General features: G+C 39.9%; 1 protein-coding gene across 1 annotated transcript in view; it reads left to right on the plus strand.

The window, feature by feature from the left end:
* Positions 1-18301: 18301 nt before the first annotated feature.
* The window catches only part of DSC2 (desmocollin 2), a gene marked incomplete at both ends in the record, with an annotated part of 35117 nt that continues 28681 nt past the window's right edge, over positions 18302-24737 (plus strand). The window contains one exon of the mRNA XM_080714578.1: positions 18302-18361. Within this exon, the coding sequence (XP_080570704.1) occupies positions 18302-18361 (60 nt within the window). The remainder of the gene's footprint in view (positions 18362-24737) is intronic.

The following is a 24737-nucleotide window of genomic DNA, read 5'->3' on the forward strand; positions in this document are numbered from 1 at the left end:
CTAGAATAGTTGGAGAGACATAGACCAGAATGCGTGCCCAGCAATTTGACCTCCAGAGCTTTCCCAAGAATAACAAGGGATTTCCATGCGAGACTTGCAACCCTGATGACCATGAGTTGACTTAGGCTCACAAACATGTTTTGTCTGCCCAACATGACATACTATTAGCTTTAAGAAATATAGAAATGCCTTGGCAAGAATATTTACAACTTAGGTTGACACAGACCCACCATTTCCATAGCTTCATTCCGTGTCTTCAAGCATTTGTACAGTCAACCCTGAAGGCAAGCGGCAGCAACCCAGATACACTGGACTCCTTAAGTATGCCCTATACATATTGGAACTTAAAACACATCTACAATGGTAATTATTTTAAAAATGAAAATTCATAAGTAGTGTCTATCATGTATATGTTAAAAAATTAAAATCTATTTTGGCAACACTAACCAAAAATGTGTATTATGATGGATAAATAAACATATAAGTAAATAAATTATTTTGAAGGCATGACATTTTAATATTATATTTTATTGATCTAGAAAGAAACTACATATAATATAGTCATTTGTGGAAAACTATTTATGATTATACACACCATAAGAGAACTTCTTATCCAAACAAAACTAGTTTTTTTTTTAATCTATTCACTGTTTTTTTTTTTTTTTTAAGAATGATCATTTCTTTTAAGTTTTATGACTGGTCTTTTCATTCTCAGCTACTTAGGAAAGATGCCTCTTGGTATAAAATTGGATTTTGGAAGAAAAAAGTCTTAATAACTTGATTTAATTTTGTAAGATCACTATAATCTATGATTTATATGGTAATTTTAAAACAATTTTGGGGGTAATGAAATTTTTATTCTCTGACAATTATATGAGTTTTGAAATTTTAAAATATATTATAAATTTGAAGTATATATCATAATTTATATAAAATAATCCCTGAAAATTTAAAATTATTAGCCGAATATTCTTATATGTGTTTGTTTATCTTCATATTTCTCTCATACTTAAGTATAGAAGAGAAAATTTATATCTGAACATAAATAATGTTCATAAATAGATTTCTCAGTAAGCAAGAGAAGGCACTCTAAAAGTATTAAAGAATTATTTTAAAATGCAAAAAAAATTGTATTAATAATTTGGGGCTATATAAACATTTTAAAAATATTATTAAATTTATCTCAAAGAGAACTCATAACTACTGTTTTATTTATTTAGGCAATTCAAAATCATTTTCTGTTTACATCCCAAATTAAATCTTAATTGTATGATTGATGAAATTTATGAAATGCCACCAAACTGTTTACAAACTTAGCTTGTCAATAAAATACTATATTTCATATATGTTGTCAGTTAATTGTCAGTACATAAATTAATAGTTATGAATTGTTTTCTATACTTAAATGTATAATATATATTTTTCCTTATTGTGAATCAGATTTCAAATATTTCATGTAAAAAATGGAAATACCAAAATAGATGAAAATCTGTGTGAATTTTATTAGTGAAATTTATTAAATACTTTCTAACCTTGAACTTTTAATTCCTCTTGAGTTTATTAAATATATTTCTTAAAATTGCTATATATGCATATATTTATTTATAGAAAATGTTGTATGTTATGTTATTTGGAAAATACTCAAAATAGATGTTTTAAAGTTGAGGATTTTTGTTATCCTTTTTAAGTAGTATTTTAGTTATAAACATCCTAGATCTTAAATAAAATTAGTGCTGAGCAAGCAGTGTTTATCGACCCATTCTGCCAGATTCTTTTATCTCCCATAAAGCTGCTTTCTTTTCTAGGTAGGAAAAGAAAAAAAAAAGTATAGCAGTAGCAGAAGAAAACATCACTAAGAATGGGTAAAATTGAGTGTGGTGGTCCATGCCTAAAATCCCCATACTTGGGAGACTGAGATAGGAGGATTGTAGATTGGAGGCCAGCCTCAGCTATTTAGCAAAGCTCTTAGGAACATAGGGAGACCCTGTTTTAAAATAAAAGAATAAAATAGAACTGGGGGTGTAGCTCAGAGGTAGAATACCCCGGGGTTCAATCTCCAGCACCATTAAAGAAATGGGTAGACCCTTGTATGTATTGTAGGGTCTAATGAAATTAAGTGAGCATATTAAAAAAAAACTCTTGAATAGATACTATTTACATAAAAGATAAAATTCACATTTAAATTACCTCAAATATTTACTGTCAACAATAAGCTAAAAACCATTTTCAAATGTATATATGTAGGCTGAAATGTTAAATATGAAAACAGATGGACAAACTACAAATTCACAAAACACATTTTATGAAGAAAATGATTTGAAACTCTACTTTTTAAGGTAAGTTTTGATTGATGGGAGTTAAATATCCTTTGACAAACTAATTTACATAGTTAGATGTTGTTTATGCCCTAACCTCAGAGAAAAACAACTAAAAACAAGTGTGACCTTCCTTTGGTCTGCATTTTGCCCAGGAACACATAGAATTAAAAAAAATTAAATTTAGTTGTTGGTGTGCAACAGTAAATATGTATAACTATAGATTTTTATTTGGCCATGTTTAGAAACTTTAACTGACATTACAGAATTAGTACAAAAATAAATTTCAAGGCTTCATTTGTGATATTGAAAATTTTATCCTGAATTCATACCTATAATTCATGTAGAGTTGTGTTGTTGTTGTTGTTGTTGTTGTTGTTGTTGTTTTGTTTTTATGATACTGGAAATTGAAACTAGGTGAATTCTGTTTTCCAACTACATACCCTAGCCCTATTTTTTCTCTTTCTTTCCTTTTCTTTTCATTTTTTGTGTTTTTCAAACAGGGTAAGTTGCTGAAAGTTTTGCTAAGTTGCTGAGGCTGGCCTTGAACTTTGAACATTTTCGTCTCAGCCTCCCAAGTGCTGGGATTATAGGCACGTACCACCATGTCTGGCTCATGTAGAGTTATTTTCTACCAGATAAAGTAAGAAAAAAATTTAAGAAATTCCCTAATCCAAAGTAAAAATATATGGACTATCTTTATTTGCCTTTGCTTCTCCTAAAACATATAGAGAACTGGAATTAAAGAGCTGCTGACATTTGTATAATTCATTCGCCCTTAAAATCCAAGTGCCTGAAGAGACCTTGTCATTGGCAGACATCCTACGAGAAGGATGTGCTACTGTTCTTGACCCACCACATTTCTCTGCCTGAAGAGCCAACTGGAGAAAGAAACAAGGAACTTTTTTTTAGTGCAGGGGATTGAATTCCGGTCCTCATATTATACTACTGAGCTGCATGCTCAGCTCCCATACTAAAATTCTAAACTGCTGTTTCTAGAAATGTGAGGCCAGCTGACCAAGGCTCTGATGTCCTGTCAAATCTGGGAATTTATGACCTTGTGCTTCCCTCTCTCAGGAAGTACTCAGCCAGCCAGCAGCCCTGGCATCGGGAAGGTGGACTTGGGGCCTCCCTGCAGCCCTATTGAATCACAGTCTGTATTTTTTAAAAAACCCTAGTTATGATTTGCATCTCCCTGATGGCCAGTGATGAAGAACATCTTTTCATGTATCTATTGGCCCTTTCTATCTCTTCTTTTGTGAAGTGTCTATTTAGTTCATTTGCCCATTTCTTGATTGGGTTGTTTGTTTTGCTAGTGTAGAGCCTTTTGAGCTCTTTGTATATTCTGGATATTAGCCCCCTATCAGAATGGTGGTTGGTAAAGATCTTTTCCCATTCTGTAGGCTTCCTCTTTAGGTTATTGATTGTTTCCCTACACTGAGATTCCATCTAACACCAGTCAGAGTGGCAAGCATAAAGAAATCAAACAACAAATTCTGGCGAGGATGTGGGGATAAAGGAACTCTTTTACACTGTTGGTGGGAATGCAAACTAGTTCAGCCGCTATGGAGATCTGTGTGGAGATTCCTAAGAAAGGTGGGAATAGATCCACCATATGATCCAGCTATACCACTCCTGGGTATCTATCCAAAGGGGTTGAATTCAGAGAAATACAGCAACATATGCATACCTATGTTCATAGCAGCACAATTTGTAATAGCCAAAATATGGAACCAACTCAGATCTCCATCAACAGATGAATGGATAGCAAAACTGTGGGAAATACACACAATGGAATTCTATTCAGCCATAAAGAAGAACAAAATTATATCATTTGCAAGAAGATGGAAAGCCCTGGAGAACATTATGTTAAGTGAGATCAGCCAAGCACAGAAGGAGAAGGTACATATGTTTCCTCTAATATGCCCAAACTAGGAAACACGGAGGATACCAGTGGGACTCCAGATAATGGAGGGGAAGTATCAGCAAAGTTTGAATGGAAAGATAGGAGAGGAGGAAGGCTGATCTTGATTAATGAGGGTCTACATCTGAACATGTGTAAAATTATGAATATGACATGGTTAACCTGGACAACCACTGGTGGGAGGGGGGAAGGGAAAACGGGGACAGGGGGGGGCGGCAGAGAGGGCACCAAATATAGTTTAAATGTATACTATTTATGTTCATTAAAAAATTGTTAAAAAAATAAATAAAATTAAAATTAAAATTAAAATTAAAAAAAACACCCTAGGAGATATGCACTTGAAACTGTGACTAGTACTGCCTCAAAGAGAGTGAAAGGAAAGGCAGCTATAACTATAACTAATCACAGTCAATTAGAATGGGCGACACAGGCAGCCCTAAGCAGCAGGCCCATGACCAACACAAAAGAAAGCTAAATTCCCCCAGCTCAGTTGGTGACCCAAACCAAGCTCACGTCTCACCACTCACAAAGCAACAACTGCTCCCTCTGTGTTCTCAAGTTCATGAATATAAACCTTAGTAGTACCAGGTAGTAGAGGGTATACAAGGACATATAACTTCCCAATATATACAAGGACATATAAATTCTCAATACCCAAATAAATAAACAAATAAATAAAGCCAAAATACAAAAAATAAAATAACTTGAATATCCCGATAGCTGAGTCAATATTCTAAGATTATTTTGGAAATTTTATGTGCATTGTTACAACCTTTGCTCACTGAGCCAGTTTATTTTTTAACCATGTATGCTTTAAAAGTTTTTTATTTTTTTATTTTAAATTTATTTTTTTATTGGTGCACTGTATTCATACATAATAATGGGATAAAAAAAAACTTATAGACATACATGCACACATCGCCCAGTCAGCCCCCACCCGATCCCCACCCTGTTCCTTCCCCATCCCTCCTTCCCATGCTTGGCTTAGTGGTTGACATCTAGTACTATAGCAATTTATCCAATATTAACGATGATAAGGTCACAGAACAGTTTCATTTGTCTGATACCAAGCTTTTGATAACTTAAAGATAACATTTCAATATTTCTTTTTGCTTTCTTTCTTACCAGAGAATTTTTTTTTCTTTTTTCTTTTTTGGTGAAACTATCATACATTTATTTATTGATTTTTCAGAAAAAATCTATCCTAATGTGGAATATGGACTCTAGATACCCAAAACAATCTCAAAAAGAACAAAGCTACAAGATGTATATTTTCTGATTTCAAATCATATAAAGCTACAATAATTGAAACAGTGTAGTACTGTTATAAAGTCAGATATATAAACCATTGGAGTTAAATAAAAGCCTAGAGATAAATTCTTCCATATATTGTCAAGTTATTTTTAACAAGGTTTCCATGAACATTTGGTGGAGGAAATAATAATCTTTTAACTAAATATTGTTGAAAAATAATAATTACATGAAAAAGAATAAAATTGGACGCTTACCTAACACATATACAAATATTAACTCAAAATAGATAAAAGACCTAAATATAAATCTTAAGTCTATAAAGTTTTAGAAGAAAATCTGGGTCATAAAACCTCACAACATTGAAATTGGCAGTGATTTCTTGGATATGATTTCAATGGCAGGCAACAGAAGAGTATACAAACTCCCTAAAAGGTAAAAAAAATTGTATATCCAAAGACAATGTAAACAGAGTTAAAAGTTACTGATAGAATAGGATAAAATATTTCCAAATGCTATATCTGAAGGTATATTAATATTCCAACTAGAAATCCTAAAAATTAGCAACAATGAAAGCAAACAATACAATTTAGAGATAGGTAAAAAACTAACATAAATAATGAATCTCCACAGATAACCAATCTTAATTGTATGTTGGATGGAAAATCTTGTTTCTCTGGTTCTGGTGTGTGTTACCTAATTCTTCTTTGTAGTTAATCTCTTTGAGTATTTTCTCTAGTGCTGGTTTTGAAGACATAAATTCCTTCAGTTTCTGTTTGTTGTGGAAGCTTTTTATTTCTCCATCTAATTTGATAGAAAGTTTTGCTGGGTAGGAAATTTTTGGCTGGAAGTTGTTTTCTTTTAGAGTTTGAAATATGTTACTCCAAGCCCTTCTGGCTCTCATGACTTGGTTTGGGAAGTCTGGGGTGATTCTAATTGGTTTGCCTCTGAATGTCACTTGGCCCTTTGTTTTTGTTGCTTTTAAGATTCTCTGCTTGGCTTCCACAGTGGTCATTTTGACAATTATGTGGCATGGGGATCCTCTTCTCCGATCCTGTCTAAAGGGGGTTCTATAAGTTTCCTGGACCTGTGTATCAACATCTTGCTCTATGTTTGGAAATTTTTCTGCTATTACTTCCTTGAAGAGATTGTTGATCCCTTTGGTTTCACTTTCTTTTCCCTCCTCTATTCCAATTATTCTTAGGTTAGCTCTCTTAAAATGGGCCCATATTTCTTCAATGTCAGATTCCTGCTGTCGAATATTTTTTTCTAATTTAGAAACTATGCGTTCATTTTTGGAGTGATCATCTTCTAAGAGTGAGATTCTATTCTCCATGTGGTCTAATCAGTTGTTTGTACTTTGAATTGAGGACTTTACTTCATTTATTGCATCCTTTATCTCTTTTTGGCTCTCTGAATTCTTTTCGAAACACCTCTATTATTTCTACAGTTATTTTCCTGATTTGATCTTCTAGAAATCTCTGAATTTCTGTTTTATCGGGTTCTGATGTTGTGGGGTTGTGGGCATTCATTGCTCCATTGTTATTCCTCTTTCCCATGATTTCGGAAGTTTGTGCCTTCTCTGGGTTCTTCCCTTGAGTCACTAAGACTTCACTTAAGGTGCTCTGGATCTTGAGTCTGTGGTATCTCAGTCCCCACTACTCCTTTACTAGGTTGTATGGCAGAGTGTGAGACCTAGGGAGTCAATCGAGGCTGCTTTAGACCATGGGGGGGTGCCAGGTTGGGCGTTCTCCTATGGTGTGATATCTCTGCCACCGCCACTCCCCCACTGGGTCAAGTCCCTGGGAGTACTGTACTGGGATTTTTTCTCTAGGGGCCGCAATTTGACTCACTGTTTTTGAGTGCGCCGATGAAGCTGTAGTGGAGTTGGTGAATTCGCTGCTGCTGCCGCCGGTGGCAATATGGCGCCACTGCCATGCCCTCGGCGGTGAGGCTGGCATATTTCTTCTCTGGTTTTGCGCTCTGCTCTGAGTCCCTGCAGGGTGTGCTGAGCCCAGCCACTGAGAGCTTTAGATACTCCCTGCACCGAAAATCTGCCGAATCCCGCCCGGCTGTTCTGCAGCGGCTCACCTCAGCTCGCTGTCCACCGCTCCTCTCTGGAGCCTAGTCGGCTGTTGAGTGCGTTGGTCTGTTGTCATCTGGTGAACTCGCCGCTGCCGCCGGCAGTAAGGTACTGCTGCCGCGTCCTCGGGCGTGAGACTGGCGTATCTCCTCTGTGGCTCTGAGCTCCGTTCTGAGTCCCCCTCCTCTCTTCAGCCTGGTGCTACAAGGAAAGATGGAGCCCGCCGCTCCGTGCCGCAGCTCCAGCTGCAGCACTGCGATCTGGTTTCTTTCTGTGTCTTGTTTTTCCAGCCCTCTTTTTCTCTGTCCCTTGTAATTACACATTTTGTTTCTTTGCTGATGGTGTTTTCTGACTATGAAAGGCGATGATTTTGTAGTAATAGAGATTGGTTGTAAGCGGAGCTCGTAAGCCCCGCTTTTTTCCTTCGCCATCTTCCCAGAAGTCTAAAAGTTTTATTTTTGTGGGTATAGTTGACTTCAAATATGATAGGTTTGGCTAAGGTGCTGTCATAAATCAGTTGTTTGGATCAAGTAAGCATATTCTCTTTATTTCAATCATGTAAAAAATTTGAGTAACAACCCAGTGTGGTGGTGCAAGCTTTTAATCCCCATGCTTGGGAGGCGGAGACAGGAGGATAGTGCAGGTTGGAAGCCAGCCGGGCTGGCTTAAGAGACCCTGTTTCCAAATAAAAATATGTTAAAAAAAATAGGTCTGGGAGTAGAAGGGCTTCCAGGAACCCCAGTCCCACCCAAAATAAAAAAAAAAAATGAGTACTGTTTTTAATCTTTTAAAAAGTTTAGCATTTAAATATCATATTAATTTAGCATTAATATTCATGATTGATCATTGTTAAATATGCATTATAAATATGTAATCTAAGTTGCATTTATTAAACCTATAAATTCTATTTGTTAGTCTTAAATAATAATTTATTTTTAATGTTAAATACATTTAAAATTAAAAGGACTCTTGCCACTGACAAACACCTATGTTCCTTGGCATTTTAGAAAATTGTAGCAGAGTCTGCTGGCCATCTACCAATTTATTCCCAACCTCATTCTTTCTTAGAGGTAGAATACCAGTTTCATTGAGAGTGTCCACATGCCTAGCTAAGAGATCATTATTTCCCAAGCCATTGAACTAAATGTGACCATGCCCTCAATTCTGGCCAATAAGAAGTGAAAATGCTGCGTATGAGATTTCTGGGCAGGTATCCGTATGGAAACAGAATCAGCTGAAAGAGTTTTTTTTCTATTTCTCCAAATATATTTTCTGATATCTAAAGCACAGATGAAACTTTGATGCTCAGGCAGCTATTTTGTGATCTTTGGGTTGGAAGCCACACACTGAGAATGGGTCCAGCCGAGGCTGGATCACTTTTAAGTTCACAGAGTGCTAACGTGCATGGAGTTCCAGCCTTTAAATTGCTCATGGAAGTGAATTCTCCTTTCTATGTTTAAGCCATAAAATTTTAGTTTTTTGCTCTATATTGCTCAATCTAAGACATAGGGAGAGAAGAAAAAAAGCATGAAAATAATTATTTTACTCAAGTTTTGACTCAATGAAGTTAATCTGCCATGAGAATTTATTTTCTTTGGGATAAGAGTGAGAAAAAAAATACCACCACTACCAACAACAACAACATAAATGGGTTTTGAAGGTATTCCACTGTTCCTCAGAAGAGCCTCAAAGCAGAGCAAAATATTAATTATTTCATGTAAATGGAATAATATAGGGGATGGGCCACTTGCATACTCTTTAGGGTCATGAGCCTCGGTTCTTAAGAGGTCGCAGTTCTAAGAGTCAGCAGACTTGAATTCTTCTATCAACTTGTGTGACATTTATCAGGTCACTGAACATCATTTAATCTGATCCTTCAAGTCTAAAAGTATTTTATTTGTTGGTTTCATCAACAATATTAGGACTGGTATGTGTGTGTGTGTGTGTGTGTGTGTGTGTGTGTGTGTAGTCTTGAGGGACTGAGCCCAGGGCCTCATACATATTAGGCAGGTGCTTGCTCTACCATTGAGATACAACCCCAGCTCACTTTTTAAATTTTTGTTTTGAAGATGGATATATAGTGGCTCAGTACTTGGAAGGAAAATCCCAGGTTCACAGTCAGCCTCAGCCTCAGAAACTTAGTGAGGTCCTCTGCAACTTAGTGAGACTCTGCTTCAAAAATAAATAAATAAATAAATAAATAAATAAATAAATAAATAAATCTAGGGCAGGGGATGTAGTGCAGAGGTAGAATGCCCTTGGGTTCAATGCCCGGGACCCCCTCCCACAATTTGCCTCTGCAATATACAAAGAATGCTTAAAACCCAATAAATGAATAAATAAGTTGATCACACTACTTCCTCATTTGTCCTCTCTCTCTCTCCCTCTCTCTCTCTTTTTTTTTTTTTTTTTTTTGGTGGTACTGGGTTTCCCGGAAACCCTTCTACTTCCGGGCTACACTCCCAGACCTATTTTTTAAAAATTTGGAAACAGGGTCTCTTAAGAGAGCACGGCTGGCTTTGAACCTGTGCGATCCTCCTGTCTTCACCTCCCAAGCACGGGGATTACAAGTGTGTTCCACCACGCCCGGCATTTGTCCTCTCTTTCAAATGGTCTGGTAATATGTTTCCTGAAGTCCAGGGGACTCAGTACACAGTTACATGCTAATAGCCTGAGGTATGTCATGCTTCATTTAATCAAAGTAAAGGAAACCAAAGTAAATTTTAAAAATTGCCATCAATTTCCATCACAATGCAAAACTCTTTAAAAATGTTTACTCAGATGGGAATGAGCAAAACTGGGCTAACAAATGGACATTGTGGCAGTTTCAGCATATGACAAGGAAGACAATTTTAAGATTTTGCTCTATGGCAAATGGTGATTACATATTCTAACTCACTGGGCTGGGATTCTGTTGTTCCACATTGTAGGTTCTAATGAAGGGCTTTCCCAACCCCAACAAACCCAGTGAATTGACTAGAACTTGTACTAGATTGATTAGATTGCCTGTAACAGAAATAACAATGACTTAAAACATAGTAAAATTTTATTTTTCTCTAATGTAAAACAAGCTGAATCTGGCTCAATGCCCTAGAAGGCTTCTCTTTTTTCTGTGAAGTTTCTTTTTTACACATTGCTTCACAGTCACAAGACAACTCCCACCAATATATCTGTGTCTAAAGCAGAAAGAGAGCTGGGTGTGGTCATGGCACCTGTAATCCCAGTATTTGGGAGGCTGAGACAGGAGGATTGCAGGTTGGAGGCTAGCCTTGGAGATTTAGCAAGATCCTCAGCAATTTGGGGAGATACTGGTTCAAAAATCAAAAATAAAAGTGCTGGGGTGTAGTGGAATAGAACGAAATATTATTCAGCCTTTAAAAATAAAAAAGATTATTTGTATATATGAGCTTGAAAGATATGTTAAATGAAATAAGCCAGCGGTAGAAAGAAAAACACTGTATGATCTCACTTATATATGAAATCCAAAAGAAGTTAAACACATAGAAAAAGAGAGTAAAAGCCAGGCGTGGCGGCACACCTGTAATCCCAGTACTTGGGAGGCTGAGACAGGAGGACCGCAGGTTCAAGGTCAGCCTCAGCAACCCGGCAAGACCCTGTTGCAAAAAATTAAAAAGGACTGCGGGTGTAGTTCAGAGGTAGAATGCTTCTGGGTCCAAACCCCAGTGACCCCTCCCACACACAGAAACAGAGCATGGGCTAGAGTTACTAGGGCCGGGATGGGAAGGGACGGAGAAGAGCGGTCAAAGGGTACACAAAATTGCAGTTTTATAGTATGAATAGCTCTGGAGACCTCATATACTGCACGGGGACAAGGCTGCTACTGAATTGCACACTGGCACTTGCTGAGCAGATTTCAGGTGCTCTGACCATACACAACAAAGGTAACTGGAAGATGATGGAGATGTTAGTTTACTTGAGTGTGGAAATCATTTCACTAAAAGATGTATGTCAGCTGGGCGTGGAGGCACACGCTTGTACTCTCGGCTTTCGGGAGGCAGAGACTGGAGGACTGAGGTTTGCAGACAGCCTTAGCTACTTAGCGAGACCCTTTGCAACTCAGTGAGACCCTGTTTCAGATATAAAAAGACTAACAATAGGGCCGGGAGTATAACTCGGAGGGACAATGCCACTGTGTTCCATCTTTAGTACTGCAAAAAAAAAAAAAAAAGAAGGGGGTGTAGCTGGAAGGTGCAATACCCCTGGGTTCTGTTCAGGTGCCACACAAAAAGGTGTATATCAAAACATCATATTATTATACCCAAAATATATGCAAAGAAATCAAGGTTTCGATGCATAATTTTCTCAGTGATATAATTAATCAGAAACAAGAAGTATATGAGGTGATATGTCTCTAGCCTGGTTTAATCATTCTACAGTGTATAAATGTATCGTGTCATAGCCATTGTGTCCTACAACTATATATATGTCAGTTAAAAATAAAATAAAGGCTGGGTGTGGTGGCGCACGCTTGTAATCCCCACGCTTGGGAGGCGGAGACAGGAGGATCGCGCAGGTTCGAAGCCAGCCCTGCTGGCGTAAGAGACCCTGTCTCAAAAATATAAAATAGGTCTGGGAGTGGAGCCCGGAGGTAGAAGGGCTTCCAGGAACCCCAGTACCACCAAAAAAAAAAAAAAAAAAAAAAAAAAAAAAAAAAAAAAAAAAAAAAAAAACCAAAGCAAAACAAAACAAAACAAATAAATAAATAAAAATAAAAATAAAATAAAAAGCCAGGCATGGTGGCACACGCTTGTAATCCCAGCATTTGGGAGGCTGAGACTAGAGGATCACGGTTCAAGGACAGCCTCAGCTACTTGATGAGGCTCTTTGGACCTCAGTGAGACCCTGTTTCAAAATAAAGAATAAAAAATAGGGCAGGGGCTGTAGCTCGGAGGTAGAATGCCCCTGGGCTCCATCCCCAGTGAGTGCCGCAAAAATAAAATAAAATAAAGATTTTAAAAATCATTGAGCTAAATAGATTGCTTTCACTGGGAGCTAACTATCCACATATTGGTAATAACAAAGTTCATAAATAAGTCAGATGTCTCTTTTGAATTTTCATATCTACCTTGCTCACTATTTATTTTCAGTTTTGTCCCCCACAGAAATCTCAAACTCAATATTTTCAAAAGCAACTTATTTAGCTCCTTTATAGACTAGAACTTTTCTGTTGTCCCTTTCTTTGTTACTAACAATATAATTTACCCAGTGTCCAAACATAGATCTAACTTAGAATTCTGCAAGTATCTGAGCAAATGAAGATAAGAAAATCAATGCACTCCCAAAGAGACAGAGTTATATATCAAATAACCACACTGCTACCCAAGGCTAGTGCACTCCTGAAAAAATCTAAGTGCTTTGCACAGGGAGAAGCCAGGGAAGGCTCCCCAGGCAAGGCACAGGAAGGCTTTCTAATGTATGCAGAGGTAACTACTCTAAAAACAAACTGATCAAACAAAAAGTAACAAGAAGTAAAATTTGTTTTGTTTTGCAAGTAAACATAAATCACATAGTTCCAAGAGGTACAGTTTGAAAACCACTGTTTTGGAGAATAGGTGGGAAGTGTGGAGCAATGAAGATGGTTCAAATGAGGACCTAGGGATGGAATCCAGCAAGGGGCCTGGAATTGACAGGAGGTGACGGGGAGGCCGAGTGGTGTCTCGGAATGACTCCCTCATTTCTTACTTGAGTTAGCTGCTGGATTATGCAACCATTAACTACTATGAAAAAATAAAACAGTTTTGTCATGGAAGAATAATGACCTCAGACAGGAGTATTTTGGACTTGGGATATTTGTTTGTATTTCTGGAAGTTAGTTCCTGTTCCTAAGTTGGAAATAAAGGATGTCCTTTTGTTATTACTTAATACCTGTCCCTTCCCAAATACTAAAAACTGACTAGGAAAAGAACCATTTTTTATTTAGCTATCTAAGCGACTAGGGGTACAAATACTTCTTTCTGTATAAATACTCCAAACCCCTTTTCTTCCCTCTGCTCAGTAAGGACCATGAGGTGTCTTCTTTTACCTCTTTTCTCCCTATCCACCTAGTACTCATGGCTGCCATTCCTGGCTGGAGGCTCTAGAGTTCTGTTAGGAAAATTCAGACAATCAGCAACATGCTAGTGAGGATTACTTCTGAGGGAAGTAAAACAAATGCAAGAAACAAAGAAGTGAATTATATCTCAAAAAGCTTGTTAAAGAAAAAAAAAAAGAGAAAGAGAAGAGCCCAGAAAATAAAGTGGGATTTATTTTATTTCATATGGTAGTGACGGTGGTTGAGAAGTAGAGAGCAAGAAATAGGAAAGAGAGATCTTTACATTTTAGGAAGCAAGTTGTGTGCAAAATACTGAAGAAATAAATCAAAATATTGAAGAAATAAATCATGAAACAAAGATGTTTTGTGTGTGGTATTGGGGATTAAACCCAGGGATGTTTTGTCTTTGAGTTACATTCCCAGCCCTATTTTATTTTTTTAATTTGAAACAGGGTCTCACTATGTTGTGGAAGAGCCTTGCTAAATTGCTGAGGCTGGTCTCGAACCCGCAATCCCCTTGCCTTAGCCTTCCAGGTACAGGGATTACAGGTGTGTGCCACCATTCCTGGCAGGAAGAAAATAATTTAAAGGTTGTTGCCTCTTGAAGAGGAGGCTAGAAGAGATTTACAGTATTTGGCTGTGTAAGACCCGGTGGACTGTTGGAAATATTCTGAGTATGATCTAAGTGAGAGGAGATGCCCTTGGAGGATTTTCAAAACATCTTTTTTACGTTAGAATAATTTTATTGAGACAGGAGGATCTCAGTTCATGGACAGCCTCAGCTACTATTTAGTGAGGTCCTTTGCAACTCAGTGAGACCCTGTTTCAAAAAAAGAAAGAATAAAAATTAGGGCTGGGGATATAGCTCAGAGATAGAATGCCCCTGGGTTCCATCCCCAGTCAGTACCCCCCCCCAAAAAAAAGAATAACTTTAGAGGAGTTTGAGTCTCTAAATTTAGATACTAGCACCATCTGGGATTTGTTGGGGTTGAGATGACAGCATGCAAGAGCTGTAGAAGGGAAAATGGTGATCATGGAATGGAAGGCTTGGAATTGGGACTCCTGGGGTATCCCCAGTGGCCAGTTACCCTAGAGTAGGACCTGGAGCAGGACCACAGAGAAACACCTAAGGTAGTGGGGGGTTAGGGGTTGAATTAAAGACTCTCAAGGAACTGAGGGACTGGGCTTTTAGGATTGTGTGTGCATATAATTTTATACTGCTGTAACAAGTATGTTTCATACATTATATCATTTAATCCTTGAGAAAATTCTGAGAAGGTAAATAATCGTGCACATTTAATTGTGATTAGCAGGTGGTTTCCCTCTAAAGTAACTAGAGAATGTCCTGTAATCTTGTCTCTTCTTCTATTGTGCTACTAAGGATTGAACTCAAGGGCATTCTAGCTCTGAATTACACTCCCAAGCCTATTTTATTATTTTATTTTGAAATAGGGTCTCACTAAGTTGCTGAGGCTGGCCTGGAACCTGCAATTCGCCTGTCTCAGCCTGGCTTTTTTTGCTTTGAGTTTCATTTTCTGTTGCCCACCAAATCAAGAGAGACCTCTCTTAAATATCATATCTACCTTTCCCTCCTCCACAGGCTCCGGGGGTGGGGCCTGCAGGAATCAAACAGCTCAGGAGACCCGTCTCTTTGCCCATATTAGTGTAAGTGGGATTTGATCTTATTATTTTAATATGTTACTTTTTGGCTTCTGAAACTAAAAATTTTGAAGCTAGGCGGGGGAGATTTGATCAATGGGGCTTGGGTTACAGATTGTCATTTACTTATTTATTTGTGGTACTGGAGATTGAACCCAGGGGAATTCTACATCTGAGCTACACCCCCAGCTCTATTTTATTTTTTATTTTGAAACAGAGTTTGAAACATTAAGTTGTGGAGAACCTCCGTATACTGCCGAGACTGTCCTTGAACTTGTGATCCGCCTGTCTCAGCCTCCCAAATACTGGGATTACAAGAATATGCCACCATACCCGGCAAGATTGTTTCTTTAAAGACCCTCTGGTTCTGTGTCATGAAGACAAGCTTCTCAATAAATCCATCATAACAGTTCTTGGTGGTTTAATTTTAGAAGAAGAAGTAACCATAGACAGCATCCAAGATAACCGAAAATCTCTTTTTTATTTTCATTATTGTGGATTGAATCCAGGGACATTCTACCTCTGTTCTAGACCCCCCCCCCCAAGCCCTATTTTATTTTGAAACAGGGTTTTTAAAAGTTGCTGAGGCTGGCCACGAACCTGCTATCCTTCTTTCTCGGCTTCCCAATACTGGGATTACAGGTGTACACAACCACACCTGGTGAAAAATCTTACTTAACCAGTATAAATGTTGAGACCTGAAAGGCTACTTGAGCTGCCCAAGAGGTACAGGAACTTCTCCTTACTTTGAGTCTGATGCACCTTTTACGACAGTGCGATGGGAAACAGGTTTGTGTCCGCAGAGTCATGTTCATAGCCAGAGGACATTCTTCAAGAGAATCACATCCACCCACACTTCATTGTCTCTTCAAATTTATGGCCAATGCTTCAGACATGTTTTATAGAGGAATCCATTTTGATGACCATAGAGTCTGATCTCAATGTGCTCAATAAATTGGGGCACTTTATTTAGAGTAGTTTATATTTCATTCCTCTGTTTAAAAAAATTTCATCATGAAACAAACACATGAACAACAGCAAAAAATGACAATAAACATCTAATGAATTTGTGTCAAATTGCTTTTCTCCCTTGGTCTGGAATGAGGAAGAGCATGAGCCATCCTTCAGGCAGTGGAGGTTGAAGGAGAGGCAAGAGTGTGGAAACATCCTATGGTCCGAGGTGATGACGACAGTCTGAGTAGATATGTTGAACCTGAAACTCGTTCACTTCTCTGTTTTCTGAAAAAGCTTCCTAATGGAAACCGTGATGTCATCTTTAGTAGGATGAGGGGTACTTATGAAATCATTGTTAGAAACATGAGGGTTAAAACATATGGAAGCAGAAAGATGTCGAGCCTAGTCCCACGCTGATGACCAGGTTATTTTTATTAGCAGAGGTTCAGTGATAATTTTAAGCCTTTAGAGACAATAGAACAGTTCATTATATGGCACTCACTAATAAAACAGAGCAGGGAACTACTGCACACAGTGGAATGCATGCGCTGCTGGGCACCGGTTTTGAATTGAACGCTAGTATTGCCATGATTCTGTCTCTGTGCTTAAGATCAGGATGGTGGGCATTTCAAGAACTGAAAGGGTGTGAGTGTCCTGGTTGGCTTTTCAGACAGGTTTTCTCCAAACATCTCTGAGAAGACTTAAACAAAAACGGAAGAGACAAGTTTCTCCTCTGTGGTTTGACTTATCTGTTTTAAGTAATTGAAAGGTTGAGGAGGTGAGTCAGAATGCACGGTACTGCTTCTGAAGAGCCAGGAGGGCACAGCTTTTCTGTTTTAATCTCCCTGATTAAGTGTATCAAGTTTAAGTGCACATCAAACTCTGAGTTGCCCTACTCTTTTTACTTGTTACTGTGAATAGTGTTTTTGATAGAACATCCAGATGGAGAGAGAGAGAGAGAGAGAGAGAGAGAGAGAGAGAGAGAGAGCACACCAGCCCTGCAAGGGCTCCCTGTAGATGTTCCAGAGTAGAGGACTTCTCAGTAGCTGGTCAGGAGTCCAATACCGGAGAGAAGTCAGAAGGCCTGGGTTGGCTTTACTTGTGACAAGGGAGGCTCTTAGAGAAAAATCAATAGCCCACATTTGAGAAATCTGGGCCCTCAACAGATGCTTTCTTCCTAGCCGCTCATTCTTGATTTGTTATTTTCTCACAGCCCTGATTCCTTTATTTATGTCCCTAAATTGTGGTGATTTTTATATCGTTGTCATGACTATGACATTTCTAAAACAGGAGACCCCAGCGAATGGTGAACCCCAGATGGAGACTGAATCGAACCTGGATGTCTGTAAACATTTCATTCCTAAAACTCCTAAAAGTGACTTCTCTCCTGTATTGAACTCCTGACCAGTTACTGAAAAGTTCTCTACTCTGGAACATCTACTGGGAGCCCCCGCAGAGTTGGCGCTCTCTCTCTCTCTCTCTCTCTCTCTCTCTCTCTCTCTCTCTCTCTCTCTCTGTCTCTCTCTCTCTCTCCCTCTCTCCCTCTCCCTCTCCCTCTCCCTCTCTCCATCTGGATGTTCTATCAAAAACACAATTCACAGTAACAAGCGAAGTCCTCAAGTCTCCCAGGTGAGCCGTCGAGCAGGTGGCCCGCGTCCCTCGCGGCGTCCGGCGGCGGCGGGCGGGGCTGAGTCAGTGCTGTGGGCTGCGGGCAGGGCCGCGCTCACCTCCCCGGGCGGGCGGGGGCCGCGGGGCTTATAGGTGGCGGCCGCGAGGAAGCCGAGGGCTGGCCAAGGGTGGCGGCGAAGGGAGTTCCCTCCTGTGGAGCTCTTAAAGCAATGGAGACTTAAGAAAATAGCAAGGAGGGGCCGATCTGGTCTCTGGACGCGCCAGGAGCCCCACCCTCGGCCGGAGGAAAAGCCCCTTGGAGCAGAGGCCGGCGCTTCAGAGAAGCCGCCCGCGCCGCGCGCTGCAGCTCCGCCCGGCTCCCTGCGCTGCGCCCGGCCTCCGGACCCGGCCTCGCGTCCCGGCCTCCCGACCCGGCCTCGCGTCCCGGCCTCGCCATGGCGGCCGCCCGCGCCCGGAGCGCAGCCCTCGGCCGGCCGCTGCTGCTGACCCTCACGGTGAGCCGGGGAGGGTCGGGCTGGGCGCCGCGGGACCGAATCCCGGGGGAGAGGGCGCTCCCCGGGGCGTTTCTCCGGTGGGTGCTTGGGTCGGTGTTTGGCGGAGCAGTGCGGGAAGGGACGGAGGCGCGGCCGCCGCTCCCGAGCCCGCAGGTGGGCGGCCCTAGTGGCCCTCCCTGGCCTCCATTGTTAGCCCGCGGCAGCGCCGTCCCCAGAGTCTCGGGACGACTGTCCTGGTCCAGATCTCTCTCGTGTCCTCCACGGCGGCTGGCTCTCTTGCCCCCCCCCCCCCCCCAGGGTTCCCTGCCCTCCAGCTTCATTGCTACTTTAAAGAGCACAGCAGCAACCATCTCAAATTTCCCAGAGTTGGGAGTCCAAGGAAGTGGCCTTATTTGGGTTGGACAGCCGCTTCCCAGGAAGAAGAGACCGGACCTGGCTGGAATGGAAGCCACTGCGCACTGGAACCCAGGCTGCAGGGCGGGGTGGGGAGGCGCCTGGGGAGCTGGGGTCAAAGGCACTCGGGCTGGACGTTTCCTGTGTCTCTTGGAAAAAGAAAAATTAATTCAATTCGAGGGAATTTGAAAGAGCGATCAGCTTAAGGTATCATTTCCTGCTGAGCATGGGCCCCTTTCAGTCCTGAAGGGCACCCGGAGGAATCCAGAGGACAACCGAGAGGGCTCCTTGTGTGAGCGGAAACTGAGGGGGAAATACTTGGCCGTGGTGGTGCACGCTTGTAATCCCAGCATTTGGGAGGGTGAGACAGTAGGATCGCGGTTCGCGGCCAGCCTCAGCTACTTAGGGGGGCCCTTGCAACTTAGTGAGACCCTGTTTCAAAAAGGGGTGTAGCTTGGAGGTAGAATGACCATGGGGTCCATCCCCATTACCACACACACAAAAAAATTGGTACTTGGGCAACCTTTCCCTCCTCTTCTGCTTGCATTTCACAAAGAGTTCCAAATTTTTAAGTAATGAAAGTATATATATATATATATATATATATATATATATATATATATATATATATGATTAGAATGTCTTTCTAATCTGAATGGATTTTAAAGTTCTAACGAAAATTCCCAGAACACATTAATAATGTAGCAAGCTAAGTACACAGCACTTAACATTTTACAGTGGCTGAAACTAAGAATGGAATCATTAGTAACGGTCATAGAATATATTGCTGATGACAAAGAGATGACTTTTGATTGGGTTCCTAATAGAGCTGTCACCTCTTTTTAAACCCTTGGTCATTATTCTTTGAAGGAAAAGGCAAGTGTAGGCACTGCACAGTAGTTAAGACGAAAACAAAAACCGTTGCTCTGATTATCCTAACACCCAGAACTCGTGGTGTATCATCTCAGATTCTTTTTAGAAGAAGGCAGGGCATGAGGGAACCAACTGAAGCCCATTCCTTGTTCTTTAGCTTCAAAGTTTGGCAGTTTGAGGTGCAGAGGGGCTGCCCCTGACTGCGCCCTTCATTCTCACTTCAAGCCGGAAAGCTCCCAGGTCGCTCTCCCTGCGCAAAGCCTCGCCAGCCTCAGGCGGCCGCTTTGGTTGTGAGAAATATGTAAAGACTAAGCCTGAGACATTATTAAATAGGAATGACTTTGAGGGGTGGCTGCCCTTTGCACTCCCTCCCCAGGAACCCTCCAGCTCTCCAGGACAGCTCCCACATGAAATCGGAGCCACCTGAACTTTCTTCTGCCTGTCACTGAGGTCAGGCATCTCCCTCACCAAATTCACTTTCCATTCTCTCTATCATCCCACCGGTGTGTCTTTATTTTTGAAATTAACTTCTTTTTCTTACCTTTCTGATCACTCAAAATCTGACTACCTAGTTTCTTTTTTCTGAGGTGTGTGTGCTCAAGGAGACAAAACCTGAGCTCAGGCCTCTGAATAGAGCCTTAAACATGTAGTACAGTATTAACTATGAACACAATCTTGCATAAGAGAAACTTTATATCCACTGATTCTTCATCTCTCCCATACCCCAGCACCTGGCAACCACCTCTATGTTCTGCTTCTATGAGTATGACTACTTTTTTCTGTAATCTTGTGTGTGTGTGTGTTTGTGCGCACACACACGGGTGCCCACCTGCATGCTGGGGATTGAACCCAAGGGCATTCTACTTCTGAGCTATACCCCTAGCACCATTTTAATTTTTATTTGGAAACAGGATCTCACTAAATTGCTGTGTCTCCTAAGTTTCTGAGGCTGGCTTTGAACCTGTAATCCCCCAGCTGCTGCCTCCCAAGCATGTGCTTTTCTGCCTCCTAAATGCTGATTTCCCTTGGAGTTTTAAATCTAAGTCCTGCTCCTTGGAATTGACACCCTTTTCCTACTCCATTTAATCCATCTGTATGGCTTAAAATATTACACAGATGCCCACATATCCTAGTTTATATTTAATCTTTTTTTTTTTTTGTGGTACTGGGGTTCCTGGAAGCCCTTCTACCTCCGGGCTACACTCCCAGACCTATTTTTACATTTTCATTTTGGAAACAGGGTCTCCTAAGCCAGCGCGCGCAGCTGGCTTCGAACCTGCGCAATCCTCCTGTCTCCGCCTCCCAAGCGCGGGGATTACAAGCGTGCGCCACCACGCCCGGCGCTATATTTAATCTTTGAACAGTAGGCCTTTATATCTCTCTGCCCACTGTGTGAGACATGGCAGTCATATTTCCAAATAGTGTGTTTTTCTTTAGCATCTTCTGTTACAATACATGGCACTCTCCGGGGGCCTGCATCTCAGGGAGAAGTTTGGAAACTGCTCATGCTTCCTCCCTCACCACCCCGCTCCCCATCCCATCCTTAAGTCTCAATAACTCTATTTTCAAAGACATCTCATGGATCTGCTCACTAGCATTTATCACTCTGGCACATCTTTCTGCCATTATAATTAACATCACAGTGGTGATGGCTATAAACCAGAAATAGAACTGAAAAAAGTGTAAATGAGTACATGATTTTGGAAAATGTACTCTTCCCTCCATCAAAGTTGTACTTAACTAGACAGAAAGCAACTTTATAGTAAATTGTATGTCATATCTTTGAAAGTTCTTTTATAATAGATGACATGTTACACACAGATATAAATGTACATATGATATTATTAAATGAAAATGATTTGGAGGTTATGTCAGCCTGCTGAAAATTTGCCAAAAGGTAAAGTTGAACCTATACTTTATAGAAATATAGAAAACTAAACAGATGAAATACTTCAATATAAAACATGATAGATTTCAAAAGACAACTTTGAAAAATTGGCAAATTTATATGATGATGTTTAAAAACATACTTTCCATGACAGAAATCCAGGCCAAAGCAAACTAAAGTACCATCAAAATGTTAAAAGGCAATTGATAAATTAGAACAAATATTTTCAGGTCATCTTTAAAAACGCTAGTCTAAGCCTGGCTTGGTGGCATGTGCCTGTAGTTTGGAGGCTGAGACAGGAGGATGGCAGGTTTGAGGTCAGCTTCAGCAACTTGGTGAGACCCTGTTTCAAAATTAAAAAATAAAATGGAGCTGAGAGTCTAGAGAGAGTCAGAGGTAGAAGGCCGCTGAGTTCAACCCTCAGTACCCTCCCCACCAAAAAAGGCTAGTGTAATATGAAAAGTTCTTATAAATTAAGAAGAGTCAACATGAACAAGGCCATGAAAAATTTATGTAAAGTAATACAACATCCCTTATAATATAAAAACATAGCCTGGCTCAATTTAAAAGGAAGAATTAACTACATTGAAATGTCATTTCACAACGTGGCAAATACACAAAAGTTTGGCAACACCCCATGTAGGCAAGAACATGAACAAATAAAACCTCATAAATTGTAGGTCGATGTAGCATAAGGATGCAGGTCCTTTATGGACGGAATATAATCACACAAATGCAAATACAAATTATCATGCCTCTTTCTTTTGAATTCATGCATGTGATTGTCTGCCTATTCATATCCTGATATAGCATTCTTTTAATTCTTGAGTCTTTAGAGGATCTTTAAATATCTGCTAGGACTACTATTCTCTTACTGTCCTTTTTCATAAGTTTCCTGTCTAATTTTAAGTTTTCCTATGACTTTTGAATCACCTCGTTTAGAGGATTTTTTTAATTGGTATTGTATAAAATTTTTTGAATCACCTCGTTTAGAGGATTTTTTAAATTGGTATTGTATTAAATTGGTATTGGTTGTATAATTCAACTTGGTGAGGACTGATTGTGTGTGTGTGTGTGTGTGTGTGTATACATATTTATGTTGTTGATTTTTTTTCTATCCAAGTGACATGTCTCTATTTTTGTGTAAGTCTACTTTTATGTCCTACATAAATGTTTTCAGGATTTTTGCTAATAGACACTGTACATTTCTTGTTAAATTTACTGATTCGCTTTCTAATTTTGCTTTTGAAAATTACTTCTCTTATGTTAGCTAACTGGTTTTATTTATGGGCATGAAGACTAATAATGTCTATATTTTAGTAGTTATTTTTGCTTCCTTAACTGAATACTCTTACTCTTTGTGGTAATTTATTGGCTTATTTGCTTGGCTTTTCCAGGTAAAGTCATACTAAGTACAAATAGATGATGATGATGATGATGATGATGATGATGATGATGATTTGACCTTTTCCTTTGCAATTCTTATGTTCTTGCCTAATATACCTTCAATGTAATGAGAACTACATATGGTGATCTTGGAAAGCCTATCACATTTATTTGGGTTGTTTCTAGTGCTTTCCCATTGGTGTTGTGATTATAGTATATGAAAATCATATTGTCGAAGTACTCGCCAATTCCTATCTTTTGAGGCTCAGAAAATAGGAAAGGGCGGGGCATGGTGGTGCACACTTGTAATCCCAGCATTTGGGAGGCTAATACAGGAGGATTCTGGTTCACGGACAACCTCAGCTACTTAAGTGAGGCCCTTTGCAACTTAGCGAGACTCTGATTTGAAAGGCCCTTGATTCCATTCCCAAAACTGCAAAAAAAAAAAAAAAAAAGAAAAGAAAAAAAAAGAAAAGAAAAGAAACTGGGAATGGCTATTGAATTTGGTTAAGTGCCTTTTGCATCTCTGGTGTGATCACATGCTAAGATGGATTCATGGCTTGAGGTCTTCAGACCAAGCAAGTGATGTGAATGTGGATGACAAGTCCAGGTAAGGGCCAATTTACCTTGGATCAGTCTTATAATAAGGATTTAGCACTTAGCATTCCAGATAATATGGAGAGGAGCGTCTCTTAAACTTTCGATGGTCTCTGATTTCCTTTCTCCATCCGGGCCAATAAAAACAGAATGGAATCTTTGCAGGTCAATGTCAGGCTTTTTTTTTTTTTTTTTTTAGTTCTTCTTATTGCTCTGTCTTCCAGGTTTATCTTCAGTTTTTGCCTGGCAATTCCTTGTTATTTTATTTATTACTTTGATGCTTTAGGATGCTTAAAAATGTGTTATTATTTCAATTTTTGGCATGGGGTTTCTGAATTAATGCTTCTTCTTTCATTGAAAATAAAAGTTGTTTCGCTCTGATTCATTCTCCACATTGCTGAGACTTATGTTCAAATTCAAAGCGGCTTCTCCAGTTTATCTGCTTGAAACAAATCTTCTGGCTTTTATTCTTTTTAGGAACAAAGATCTATATACTTGGTTAATGCCATTCAGAACTCATCCCACACCTGCTCTTCTGAATTCATTTTAAACCTCCTCCTCCTCCTCATATTATAGATGTCAGACATCTGGGTCTCTTTTTCAGGTCTATGTCATCTCTGGGCTCTTATATGCGTTCTTCCTGTGGTTGGGATTTGGGCTCTGCCTCTTACTCAGCTAGCTTATGGCCACTCTCCAGGTGACCTTAGATAAGCTAGCTACCCCGCTTTCCCAGGACATCCCATCATGGCATTGCCCTCCTTTGTTGAAATTACAAATATGCCTCACCATGGGACTGAGCATTTCATGAGATGATGTTTACTGTTCTGTGTCTAGTACATAGTACACAATCAGTCACTATTTGTTGAATGTATGAATAAATGGATGTCCAGGATACTGCAATCCAGAAGGAATTGTTTTAACGCAGTCTCTCTGCACTCTCTCCACATTTTTACCTTAGCCCCCTTCACCACCATGAAGCTGTGTCCTCTCAGTTGGTCAGTTGGTCGCCTGGCTTCCCTCTCTCTTCTCTCTGATGTAATTCACCCCACGGCTAGCAGGTGATCTGGTGTCACCAGATTACCCCACTCTGCAGCCTCTAACCCCTTTCTTCTCTTTGCACTCAGAACAAAATCTGTTTTCTTTTTCGACCCTACCTGATGTCCCCCACTGACCTTCTGTTTCATCTCCATCCTTCTCCCCCAGCTGTGCACAACCACTGCTAGAGGTTTGCTGTGCTCT

Source organism: Muscardinus avellanarius (assembly GCF_963383645.1).
Source record: "Muscardinus avellanarius genome assembly, chromosome: 17".
NCBI lineage: Eukaryota > Metazoa > Chordata > Mammalia > Rodentia > Gliridae > Muscardinus > Muscardinus avellanarius.